This window comes from Mauremys mutica, chromosome 24 (genome assembly GCF_020497125.1).
Source record: "Mauremys mutica isolate MM-2020 ecotype Southern chromosome 24, ASM2049712v1, whole genome shotgun sequence".
NCBI lineage: Eukaryota > Metazoa > Chordata > Testudines > Geoemydidae > Mauremys > Mauremys mutica.
In genome coordinates, this window is record NC_059095.1 from 7,532,475 (window position 1) to 7,546,389 (window position 13,915).

General features: G+C 44.7%; 1 protein-coding gene across 2 annotated transcripts in view; it reads right to left on the reverse strand.

Annotated features, from left to right (window-relative positions):
- KDM4B (lysine demethylase 4B) overlaps window positions 1–13,915 on the reverse strand; it is a 165,153-nt gene that overhangs the window by 27,153 nt on the left and 124,085 nt on the right. Inside the window, exons 12-13 of one of the 2 annotated variants that reach the window (XM_044998466.1) lie at window positions 9,327–9,853; window positions 2,019–2,139 (exon numbers count right to left, since the gene is read on the reverse strand). In XM_044998466.1, the coding sequence (XP_044854401.1) occupies window positions 2,019–2,139; window positions 9,327–9,853 (648 nt within the window). Of the gene's footprint in view, window positions 1–2,018; window positions 2,140–4,795; window positions 5,392–9,326; window positions 9,854–13,915 lie in introns of those variants that run through there. The other variant, XM_044998467.1, reaches the window with a different exon arrangement.

Genomic DNA, 13,915 nt, shown 5'->3' on the forward strand with positions numbered 1-13,915 from the left:
GCAAGATTTCCAGCCTGCTGCACTGCAGGAGCATGGAACCAAAGGGCCCCGCAGTAAAGTCTAGGTCCCAGTTTGTTAAAGAGGAAATCAGCCTTTAACTGTCTCCCCACCTAATTCCATTCATTCTATATGAGGATGAAGGAGAACACAGGTTCATGCCAGGAGCACTACACCCATATGCAGTATTTTCCCTGGCTACAGGTATGTCTACACTATGAGCTAGGGGTGTGATTTCCCTGCTTGCACTAGCTCTCATCAACCTAGCATGAGGTATAAATACCAGTGTAGCTGCAGTAACACTGTTAGCAGCAGCGGAGGCACGGCTTAGTTGTGCCAAATACATACCCACGAGCCAGTGCCAGTATGTGTACATGTGTCACGTTATTGATTTGAACTGGGACCATATAGAACATGGTTGCAACCAAAGTCCTGTCGGGGCACCAAATCTTGTATAAAGGAGGTCAAATGAGGTGTCTAAGACCAGGTTATGGGTTGCTGGTTATGATTATGCTGTCTGTATGCATGTGTCATTTTTGTAGCTGAAGTTATGAATATTGGCTCTCTACTGTCTGTATTTCAAACGTATGCTATGCTTCTGGGTGACACCCCAGACAAGCTGACGGTGTTAGCTTTGCTTAGCCTGCTTGATGGCCCATTAAGGACCATCAGCTATGCAACTGACCCATTGAGAGAATGGCAGATATGCCTTGAGTCTCAGCAAAGTATGCAGGAACTTGCCCATGTGACTCCAGACTCTATTTTGCTGTAATTTTCCACAGTAAGAACAAAGAGGTGTTCTTACACCTGGAAAAAACTATAAAAGGCTGATGGCTCATCTCCATCTGGTCTTCAATCCTGTTTCTTACCTCTGGAGCTTTGAATAAAGGACTGTTGACCCATCCCAGCAGGGGATGTACTCCAGAGACTTGATTTAAACCTGCAGTTTATTTCATCACTGCTACAAGCCTGAACCAAGAACTTTGCCTTTACTGTACGTAATTGATTCCATTTAACCAATTCTAGCTCTCATCTATATCCTCTTCCTTTTATGAATAAACCTTTAGATTCTAAAGGATTGGCAACAGCATGATTTGTGGGTAAGATCTGATCTGTATATTGACCTGGGTCTGGGGCTTGGTTCTCTGGGATCCAGGGAAGCTTTTTTCCTTTACTCGGGTGTTGGTTTTCATAACCATTCATCCCCATGACGAGTGGCACTGGTGGTGATACTGGGAAACTGGAGTGTCTAAGGGAATTGCTTGTGTGACTTGTGGTTAGCCAGTGGGGTGAGACCAAAGTCCTCTTTGTCTGGCTGATTTGGTTTGCCTTAGACGTGGAAAACCCCCAGCCTTGGGCTGTAACTGCCGTTTTAAGCAATTTGTCCTGAATTGGCTCTCTCAGTTGGGTCCCGCCAAAACCAGCTTCGTTACAACATGGGTAAGGGAATTACACCCTAGCTTGTAGTGTCGACATAGCTTAAGATTCCAAACTGCATTACTTCCACTTAGCAGTGCAGCAAGGACAGCTGTGAACAGAAAGCTCTTCCAGGGAGCATAGAAACCTCCTTTGGACAGAAGTGTCTAGTGCAGCTTGACCATCTGAAAGTGATTTTGTAGGCAGGTGTTTGGAAGTCCTGATCTGCCAACTGATGTAGCCATTTGAGTAAGACCAAAGAACTTGCCCTTCCTCCCTCTCCACTGCACCCACAGCCTGTCTCCAAACAGGAATTTAATCACTCATTGCCCAGATCATTCTCCCAAATTTCCCCATGATGTTTTCCCCCCACATCTCCTGTAACTAACAGGTCTCACCCAGAAAGTCAGAAAAACAAACTAGAGCTGGGCACTTCCTTCCGAGTGCATAGAGGCTGCCACCAATAAAGCAAAATGCAGAAGAATCTCATGCCATGGTGTCCCATTAATGACCACCCCAACGATTTGCCTGGGCTTGTCAAGCGACTGGCTGGCTAAGCAAGTAGCCCCGGCATATCAGTATTCTGGACAGCCATTTGCACTCACCCTCATCACTTGAGGCCTCCTGTTTAACCACAGACAATGGGGAGCGGGTTGGTGGTTTGCCCAGTGGGTGACGGCGACTTTTCTTTATCTCCATCTTCATTTTTGAAAAAGCAGACGTGGCCTGAAACAAACCAGAGCATGTTACGTGGGAAACCCAGAACTTAGGGGAGAAACAGAGGCCAACTCAAGTTAATTCCCCAGGATGGGAACTTTAACCCTCACGCAAAAATCATCATTGCCTTTGGGTAGGATCACCAAGGACCTCCCCAGAGGTAATTTTGGTAGATAAGGCCAACACCCTCCCATAAGATCATGCCAGGTAAAGGTAAATGACAACATTTTCCTCTACCCAGAATAGCCTCAAAGTCAGATGGCGTTCGCCAGTTTCACTAGCCTCTGAAAGATCTGATCAGTCATGTAACATGCTGCCTGCATTTCAGCTGGAAACCTCAGGGTAAAAATTCTTCCCTTGAGTGAAATTCTTATCTAACTCAGGGAGTTTTTCTAGTGCCCTTTACCACAATATTGAAGGCAAATGAAGTCTGAAGGTATAGATCAGGGGTAGGCAACCTCTGGCACGCGTGCCGAAGGTGGCACACAAGCTGATTTTCAGTGGCACTCACACTGCCTGAGTCCTGGCCACGAGTCCGGGGGGGGGGGGGGTCTTCATTTTAATTTATACTTTTTAATGAACCTTCTTAAACGTTTTAAAAACCTTATTTACTTTACATACAACAATAGTTTAGTTATATATTATAGACTTACAGAAAGAGGCCTTCTAAGAACGTTAAAATGTATTACTGGCACGCAAAACCTTAAATTAGAGTGAATAAATGAAGACTCAGCACACCACTTCTGAAAGGTTGCCGATTCCTGGTATAGATCCTTGAAATCTACAAAGGAATTTTCTATTCTTCTCCACTCCCTGGACAAGGTAGCTTTGCAAACACACACACACCATCATCATGCTGGATGTAATGAAAGTGCTTTGTCAAAGAGTAAGGTCTTGCAGTGAGCCTTTGAAGTGGTTACACTCCAGATGGGCTTGTTGTGACCCACTCCATTGAGGAGCTAGGGAGCTGCATTCTGCACAAACTGGGACATCTGCATTTTATCCACATTCAGTCCAAGATATACTGAGTTTCAGTCACCTATTCTGGAGGTGACCAAGGCCTTGTCTACACTAGAGAAAAATGATAGATTGCAATGCCTTTTAATTGGTGGAAAGTGCCCTTGCATCCACACAAAAAATTGCTTTAATGGATTGTTTGCTGGGCATCAATGATAGTTACCCTAAAAACGTTTGTAACAAGTCTCAATCTATGCTAACTCAACTGACTGAGCACCCAAGTAGACCCATTCCACTACAGCAGGTTTCTCACTGCTGTCCCCTAGTGCATCAGCCACTGCAAAACTGGCCTCTCTGGTCATCTTTCTGCATGCCGCAGTTCAAGGATCAGCTCCACAAGAAACCACCTACCCATGCACGTAGCATTGCCTGGAGTTTGATTACAAGTCATTTTCAGAGCAAGCGACTTCTGGAACAGTATTTCAACTCTAACTGATTGCAATTGTTGTTGTTGTTGTCATTGTCTCGTCCCACGGTAACAACAACAGGCCATGAAGTTCAAGAATGAATTCAACAACTTGCACAGGGTCATTTGTTAGGGCTTGAGTCAAGGTGTCCAATCCAAAACATATTTCACTTTTCTTACAATACTATACTCAAAATTGTGAACAGGTGTTAAAGCCGACATCTTGGTCCCCTCTCCACTGATTTCCACTCATGCAGTGTAGTAAAGACCCTCCAGTAAAGACCATTCCATCATGATCATGGTACCGGAGTGTTCCCAGAGAAAATCCCTGGATAACAGGGCTCTGACAACCATATTCCCACTACAAAGTTGAGGAAGAGAGTTCGGAAATATGATGCCTTGGTGTTCTACTGCCCAGTCCCAGGAAAACCGTTACACTATCCCCTCACAGTGAGGCAATCAGCATGCTCTTTCCCAGCTGGGAACACATCACAGGAATGCCACCGTCTGTATGAGCTTGTCTGAGCAGCTAGCCACACTGGCATCAAGCACTCAAATGCTGAATGGTAGGAGAAAGGCAAGGATTTGAGACAAAAGGACTGGAAAGCGAAGAAAAATAGAAGTCACTCTGATGTTTCCCACATACAGTGTTAAAAAAAAAAAAAAAAAAGTAAACAGGATCTGAACCAGATCTCCAGCCAAAGACTCACCACCACAACTTTGCTGCGGACAGCAGTGGAACTCTGGAGGATGGATCAGCTAGGATGAAAATGACAGGCAGGAAAACCCAAACGTAGGGAGGGGATAGATGAGCTGGACCTCGTCAGCCAGGACCCGTTGGCAGTGGTCATACAGAGTAATGCTAGAATTGCCAGATTACAACTCTAGCTGCCAAGCAGCTTAAAATCAAAGAACACGTTTGGGGTTCACATGGCTGCTACCATTAGCATTTGTGGCAGGGTAGACATGGCTACACAAGAACGTGAACATCAACTGCTCCATCATCCCCACCTCATTATACGCTCCTTTTTTCCCCTACGCTCCCACCTCTACGGTACCAACTCCCCCTATCATCTCCCAGCTCCTGCCAGATGCACCAGGCCAGGGGGAAATGGCAGGTTAAGTGGCAGAGCGATACCACGCGGCCACGCTCAAAACAGAGGACAAGCAGCAAAAAATAAAACCAAATTAAAAAAAGGCACAAAGAGACCACAACGTAAGCAGCATAAAAACAGAAGCATTTTATTTCTCCAGCACAAACCACACAGGCTGTGGCCAAAGCATTTACAGTCTATTGTATCTGCCAGCCCACTTGCCACCCAGCAGCATGCACTGGTAATCACAGTATCGACGGCTCTCTTTGGTGTAAGGCACATACATTAGCGCACAAGTTGGCCTGCTTTGAAATTTACAGCACAGGGGGTTAGCGATTCAAAGGCAGCATCATTGTCCTTAGTATGGCATTAAGAATGAAAGTGAAGTGCATTCCATGCTACACAGTAGTCAGAGGTGCAGGCACCACGTGCAGCCAATCACAGCTCCAGCAACTTGTCGATTTTAGCCCTGATCTTCCTCCAGTCTGCAGACACTATATCTGAGAAACGCTTATACAAAAGGTGTTTTAATCGGGCCACCGTATTGCATGGCAAAGCACGTTTCCCTCTGCCCCCATGATAGCTAACAGTGCCTCGCCATTCCCTCAGCTTATCAGGGGGAACCATACGGGAAAATAAAGCTGCAGCGTATCTCTCCGGCTTGCCGCTAACTCTCTTGAATATTTCCCTTCGCTGCCTTTTGGGAATCCTCCTCAAGGTGATATCATCCAGGGGTAGGGCGGCCTGTAATAGGTTAAGGTTGTTACTGTATTTGTCATTGAAAAGTTACCCCCGGCTCCCCATTCGCCTCCCAAAACCGCATCACAAAAACGCTCCTGGGTTACACAGCAGCCCAATCCTGGGGGGCAACAGGCAATCTGCTCACCATCTGGGACAGACTGTACAATTGATCGTACGTAATAACTGGAAGCAAGGGCGAGGCAGACATCAACGTTCTGTTGCACTGCAAGGCTTCTGCGAAGGGTTATTATGGTTACTGGCTTTCTCACCATTTTGCCCTTTGACAGTGGTTGACTATTGGCAGCTGTGACCAATAGACAAGCAGTCCACCAACCCGGACCATGACACCAAACTAACACCACCCCAACCTAAGACAGAAAGCCAAAGACCAAGTACAACATATCTGCTGAACTGATGGGAGTAGCAGAAAGTTTACCAGCTGCAAGGGAAAAAGTTGTGACTCAAGGGCCTTGCTCTGTTTCTCCAGGATATTGTGATCCACACATGGACAGGTATGTGAGGCAGGAATTTCTCTCCTGTAATTCCCTATCATTCTCTCACCATTCACAGATATGGGAATTTATAGAGGGGCATTCCAGGCTTATGGAAGGGATGTGTCCTCCAGGACTTCTTGCTATAGGACTCCCTGTTCCTGCCCAATATCCTGCATTTTAAAACACTGAAAATATCCCTTATCGGGAGGCTCCCTTCTTCCCACCTCATGATCCCAGCTGTATCAGAGACTTTTCACTCAAGACAAGGAGAACATTTGTGAACAGCATTACATACAACTATGAAAAAAACCTATCAGATTTACCTCACAAAACATTCTAAGTTTGGATGTTTGTGTGTGTTTGTCTTGGGGCATCAGATCTGCTCTAGTTAATATACTATTACATTTCAGAATATACATTAAGGCCATTTTAGAATTTATTTGTCTATGCAGCAATGCAATGGGAAGGCAATGTATATCACTAGCATAACAGGTTTCACTTCACTTAAAGACTTCAGTAACTCAGCCAGAGGTTATAGGCCTATTACAGGAATGGATGGGTGAGGTTCTGTGGTCTGCGATGTGCAGGAGGTTAGACTAGATGATCATGATGGTCCCTTCTGTCCTTAAAATCTATGAGGCTATAAAAATAACATCCCCCATACCCCCTGTGCGCACACACATTCCCTTCCTCATTATCTTCATACAGCAAATGAACACAGAGGTCACAACATACTGACAATGAAATGTAGTCCTTTGCCCTGTTTTCAGAATAGGTGCACAGAGCACCCCGATCCAAGTATCCCTCCTGTTGGTGACTCTGCTAACAGTAACTCTTGCCTCCACATGTGCACGGCCTGATGCAAGTGTCTAGGACCGTATATTCCAGTCATCTTTAAATCTCTTTCAGGTATATTGTGCAAAACACAACAAGCAGGAGAGATAATAAGGAAGTTTGTCCAGACAGTTCTTGCAAGGTGGCCTTCAATCTATCACTGACTCTACTGATATCCTCCATTTCCTCAGGGTATAGCTGAGTCTTCCATTCCCTTGAGGATTTGTTTTCATAAAGCAGGGAAGCACATATGCAGAATAGCATTAGAGACAGCGATTTAACTAATTTCAATTCAACTGGAGGTGGGAACAGAGGTCTAATTTTTGGTCTTTGTGGAAAATGGGTGAGTTTGAGAATCACTTGCACCTTCCCAGGCCAGCCAACACAAATCTGTATGAACTGACTACAATGCTATACCGTGACCTGCATCAAAAAGGAGTGCTACCTCTTCTTGTTAAAGCACTCTAAGGCTTTGCTGAGCTAGCAGCTGTGTTTCCTCAATGCACTGGTAAAACTGAGTAAATAATGGTTCAAAGCTTGCTATAATGTCCTGCACACTGATCACATGCCTCTTGCAGTACATGGTCATGTTCACCTCTGTCACAACAGTGCCTACAGTGGACTTATGGACCCCAAACTGATTCCTAACTGACTAGTAGCTGACTGGGATAGCTAGCTTGCACACTGCTGTCACTGAGATCCTCCATCAGCCTGGAGAAATGAGCATTCTAGTGTGGTAATGTCCGGGTGAGCTCAGCACAGAGGTCCAGGAATTCTTCCTGAAATTCTGAAGTCACTGCAGGACATCCCAGATCACAAGCACATTCATGTCCCACCACTTTGTGCTCGTGTGCATGGCCCAAAGCATCTCTCCCCACCATTGGAAACTCATTCAGGAATAAATCAGAGAAATGTACTCTGAAAGTCCAAGTTGACAGGTGACTCCAGGTACCATTCTTCTGGTCTCCAACACTCAGCATGAGGTCTTGAAAAACAATCCACTGCATCTCAGCAGCTGCCTCTGCTGCCTCGCGGTAGTTTTTCCTAAACTCTAGCATAAACCTTTCTTCACAGGTGCGGGACACGCTTGAGAGTGTTTGCGCTAGCCTACAGGTTCCAAAAACAGTTTGGAACTAATACCGGCAACAAGGTAAATACTGGAATACCCCACAGCCAATTACTGGAGTGTCCCAAAGACTATGGGAGTTTAACCCCTCCCTCCCACAACCCTCCTAGGTCCTCAGTGGCATGGCAAATGTTACCCAATATAGCATGATGACAGACAGCAGTGCTGGGAACTCGGATACATTCCTAGTGGGCATGGCACCACAACCAGCACAGCAGCAAAATTGTAGGGGTCTTTAACTTGGTGCTACATTGCCAATGTGGAAATACTCAAATGGGCAGCTGAATAACTGGCCATAAAACCAAGTATTGAAATACCACCTACTGGTTTCTCTAGTGTAGACAAGGCCTGTGGCATTGTTCATTGTGGCAAGCGCCTCATCCGGGGGGGGGGGGGGGGGCCGAGTTTCCTAGCAAGCTGAAGGTGAAAGGTGACGGCTTTTGTGCCACTGATAGTTCTTGTTCAGACTAGACTCAGTGTTGAGTCAAACAGGATCCCAGGGCTTAGCATCTCTTTGAAAAATGGGGAGGAGGGGCAGAGGACAGAGTCAGCAAATTCTTAAAAACATTTTCCTCTTCCAACGAGCATCACTATGGCCTTTTCCTAGATTTAGGTTCAACGCACCACTCTCCACCACACAACAGGCCATTGCAAAGCTGAATCAAAAGCTTGCTGGGGTAAAGTTCTATAGAACCAATCAATTTTCCAGAGGATCTAGGTACATCAATTCTTGCAGCTATCGCACATGCAAAGGAAGTCCCTGTAAGTGTAAGAGGCTCTGCACAAGCTGCAAGTCCCTCACTGAAAAGCTTACACTCTAAAGGCACAAGTGGGGCACAGTATATTGCATAGCTATACAAGAGAACAAGATACAATGCTGCACAACAGAACATTGTGTTTGTTCCACTGTATAACGTGGGGAATGGTCCTTAAGAGCTCAAATAGACACAGCAGAGTCTGATTTGGGGAGGAAAAGAGGGAGAACCCACATGGCTGGAAGTTAGTCCTCCAAAGCAAAGTAAGTCCTCTCAGCCTTTCCAAACTATTGTACCCTTTCAGGAGTCTGATTTGTCCTATGTACCCCCAAGATCCACCTCACTTAAGAGCTAGTTGCTTACAAAATCAGACTTAAAAATATTTAAAAAAAAGTGTCACAGCTCACTATTACTGAAAAATTGCTGACTTTCTCATTTTTACCATATAATTATAAAATGAATCAATTGGAATATAAGTTAGCCTGCTGTAAAAGTAGGCAAATAGCTAGATGAGGTGATGTACACCTCTTGGAAGACCGCTGTGTAACCCTAAGGGTACATGTTGAGAACCATTGCTCCAAAGCATTACAGAATTTTAGCTCAGATCCCATGAGGCACACTACTGTCCCACCAGTACTTCCCTTGGAAGCAATATTTATTGATCTCCTGATAATCAATGGTTACTTACATCAGCAGCAGGTGCTACAGAGCCCTCCTTCTGGAACATACCTGTAAGTCACTGACCTCAGTGGCAACATCTGCATTTTCTGCTTCTCCGCTCTCCTCCTCCTTCACAGTGAGCTCCAAAGGGACCACCTGCTCCCGCCAAACCTGGCCTTTTTGTGTGGCAAACTGCTCAAAGGCCTGCTGGCAGGATATGCGCTCCTTTTCAAAGACCACCTTTTTGGTCCGTGGAACCACATAAAGCATGGGAATGATGGGTCGGGGCTTAAAGTCATCCTCCTCGCTTGGCACCTCTGAGGGCAGGACGATGTTGAGGGGAGCAGAGGGTAAGCTCTTCTCTGGCGTGGCAGATGCTGGTGCTGCTACAGGAATCAGTGGCTGCGCTGCTGATGCCTCTTCCTCTGCTGGTTGCTGCTGTGGCTGTGGAGGAGGCGGTGGCAGCAGCTGCTGCTGCAAAGGAGGCTGAGGTGGCTGCAGGTGATGACTGTGATGGTGGTGGTGCTGATGGTGAGGGTGCTTCTTCTTTCTCTCACCTTTTACTTTTGGGGGACGGCCCTTTACCTTACTGTCTCCTGTTAAAGAAATGGGCAAGAATCAACTTTACATGCTGAAATGTCAGGATATTCTTTTATTTCACCTTCCCCCGTGTACAAATGAGTTTAATGTTGGTCAAAAAGCACTGGATTAACAGGACAGGCAATAGAAACCCCATGATCTTTGGAACAGGTGCAGCATGGGCACTGGCCACACAGGATACACCATGCTGCCCCTCAGCTCTGACGCCAAAGGACTGGCTCTAGAAATCAGAACTCATTTTGTGCCTGTGTCCTATTCAGTCTTTGACCTGCCTGCTAAGACTGCCAATGTGAAAGTCAATGGGGACAGAAGACACCTGTCCACCAGAAACTGGACTGAGAGCTTCAAGGTTCACATGTATGTTGTATTAACATAAGTGAGTTACCCAATACCAGTCGTCAGCCTAGGCAGAAATAGTGACGTCAAGCTAACTGGAATTCTGATCCTAGAACACAACGTGACTGGGTTACCGCACTGGAATAGAAGATTAAGCGAAGGCAAGTTCTACGTACTTCCCTCACTAGCTATTTCACATGGTTTCTCGTTTGCCTTACTATTCACTGGGGGAAGTGATAGTTAGCAGAAGCCAATGTACCAATGACAGAAAATCCTTCCCACTTAAGGAAGTGTATGAATCAAGGCACTAAACATCGGAGCATCTCACTCACTTCTTGGCACCCTGACAAAACCTAAGCTGGAAAATATGGCCATTTGGCCCCAAAATCCCCACAATTAAGTCATGTGTAAGTAGGCCTCTTTATTTTAGGATTCCGGTTTGATAGGGTCATAGTCCAGAGGTGGAAGGACAGTTCTGCCTTTGACAAACTCTGAGCAGAACAATATGTATTTGGGGGATTTCCATATCCCATTTCATGCCCCATCTCAAAACCATCCCCAATTACTGTTCCCTCCATGTAAAAGCATTGCTGGTATGTGAGTATTACTGTATATCCATTGCAGTCAACAACCCTGGGAAATGAAGCATCGAACCAAGCCACCTAAATCACTTTACTGAAAGACTTCTAACACAAGGTCCTTAGAAAGATGGCTTTAAACCATGAATCAAACAGCACTGAACCAGGTCTATTACCAACACCATCTCAGTAGTGGCTACTGTGCTGGGCATTTTCAACGCTTGCTTTCATCTCTCCCTCCCGAGGCCCCGCCATTCATTTTATCTGCATACTGTCACATCTCTCTTACAAAGCGGTGACAGCGCACAAATTTCTTGGGCAGATAGATCCCCCAATATTTTTCTACAGAGACGGGAACCACCCATAAAACAGAGACCTTCTCTCCTCTCTCCCCACCTTCCCTCCCAATATAACCCTGCAAAATGATTGGGCCAATTTGATTTCAGAGCATTCCAGAACAGCCATGATTAAAATGCCTCCTGGGCCTTGGTGAGCATCTCTGGGTCAGGATGGAAGATGTCTTGACTGTTTCCCTTATTGCATCTGCAGTGAATTATGTTCCCCGTGCTCACCCCTCCCCACATTTCATGAATAAAGTTATCAGTCCACTCAAAGGAAAGTAAATAATAGATGTTCCACAGACGATGCCAGCCCACAATTTGTTTAATAAAAGATTGTTTTTCAACTACAGCTGCTAGGGCTGGATGACTCTGTTGCAAAAGGTCACTCTCCCTACTAATAGGATGGGGAAGGGAGGGAGAAAACCAGAACCCAGAGCAGAGAGAGAGAGAACGTTACCCTAATAATGAAGGTTACCGACCAACTCCAAAGCTCAGAATCTGCCATTAAAAAGAGTAGTCAAAACCCACTGGCCAGGCTTAGCTCACTGCAGAAAATCAGATAAGCTGCCACTGAATAATGTGATACTCTGTAAAAATGATTAAACCCAGAGTAAGATGAAGCTGTAAGAATCCCTGCTGAAGTCTTTTAGGTGGACATCTAAATCTGGACATTTCCCAGGAGTGTGTGTTCTGAGGGTTTTATTTATACTAATTTATAAAACTGGCTACAAGGCCAGCCCAAATAGTTATTGTTGTATTTGTGTAAGTAGCACTTCAGATAAACTGGTTTGTAGTATCACACAGAAAGCAATACTGAATTTCCTTAGAGAGAAAAACACATTGAATGAAAGTCAAATTGGATTTCTCCTCAGTCACACAAGAACAGATCATATTTACTCTCTATACACTCAGAGAATTCTCTACCCAAGCAACAAAATGAAAGTCATTCACTGGCTTTGTTGACTTCTAAACGGGCTAATTTGATAGCAGCTGGTATCCAGGCCTATGTTTAAAAGTTTAAATGTTAAGAAGACAAAAGATGTAGTTTACAGGTATAGCTGAAAGATACACCAGAATCCAGGAATAACAGAGTGAGATTTGACGGGGAAGTCTGTTAATCAGAAGCACTTACAGATGTAGAAGGGGTCTTTATTTTTAAATCACTACCTTTTCATTACAATGGATTAGTGTAGGGACCCTGGGTAGCTATTCATTCACTGAAGATGGATCTAAATAGCACAGCAAGTAGACATGAAAACTTTAAAAATGCAATAGTAGTTTCATTTTTGGAGGGGGAGCTGGCTGGGCAGAGGCAGGTAGAAAATGTATGCCAATTTCAATGGAAATTGCAGATGCTCAATACTTCTGAAAAATCAGGCTACTTATGTAGGGGTCTAACTTTAGGCACCTACATTTGAAAACTCTGCAGAGTACTGACTTCATCTGCTACTAAGAAACAACTATAAGACCAAATATCTGCACTGGCACAGAAGACTGGAGACAGACATTAACAGCAGCAATTCAGGCCCAGCTGTAGTTGAATGCTTTTTAAGTTGTCGACAATACAATTTAAGGAACTATAAGATGGACGCGTCAATCTAGCAGCACAGCAATCATAGAACCACAATAGGAATTAGAGATGTGAGAAACCTAGCAAGTCTTTCTCCATTGCATCCCTCTAATAATGCTGCATTGCTCCATGAAGTGATTTCTAGTGTTTTGTCCAAATCATTTTAAGTGTTCCAAATGACAGGGCTTTCACCTGTCCACTTTGGAGACTATCCCACAGTGTGAGAGACTCTCTAGGAGTCATGGAGACTATTTCATTGTCTCTTCCTAGTAATAGTTTCATTTTCACTGTCTTATCTTCATTTCATTACTTTTTGGTGTGGACTCCACACCATAAAACAGTCCTCTCCATCCTTTATGTTTACGCCCTTCAAATTATTTGTGAGGGAACCCAGCTGGGTCTCAAACTTGCAAGCTAACAGAAGCTAGAAGTGATACAGGAGTGGCACACTGAACCCTAGGGGAAGGAAGCACCTTCCAGTAGCCATGTGTGGTCAAATGAAGCAGCAGACTGATTCTCTATGGAGCAGGTGGTAGCTAGCATGACATTTGACTTTTATAATAATAATAATAAAGAACAGTTTTCATTCTGACAGGGCTGACTGTCCCAAAGGATGCTAGAAAGTTACCTGAAATACGTTGCTGGTCAACACTACCTTACCACATTTTGATGTGGTGTCAAGACATGATTTTGCATCACATTACGACAGGACTACTGTGTCCCAATAACTTTATTTATCCCTCCCCTCCCCAAACAATGCTGGAAGAAAACAGAGTGACACTCAGTGATGTCCTACCTGGCAATAAAAGAATTCAAGATGACATGTCTACTGTGCTCTTGACTGAACTGTAGTGTTTAGGTATTGCAGGGCTGTCTAATCCATTATTTTATAAACATATAAAAATGTATTATTACAGGCACCAGAGGACATGGCAATAACAAATCGTTGGCATGAACTTGAATTTCTTACCTCTGGTCTGTGGGCATTCTAACCAAAGCATTACTGTGTGTGTGTGTGATTGTGTGTGTGATTGTGTGTGTGTTTGCAAAATGCAATAGGATTAATGTGGTTGTCATCTTTAAATGCAAAGTGGTGCACAATAAAATACATATATAACTACTTCACAGTTAGCTGTCTCATTGCTTCTTTTCACAAGAAAAGACAGGGTCCTCCTGTGAAGCACAGGAGTCTACATCCCAGCCCTGCAGCACTGATAACATGCACAGCATGGC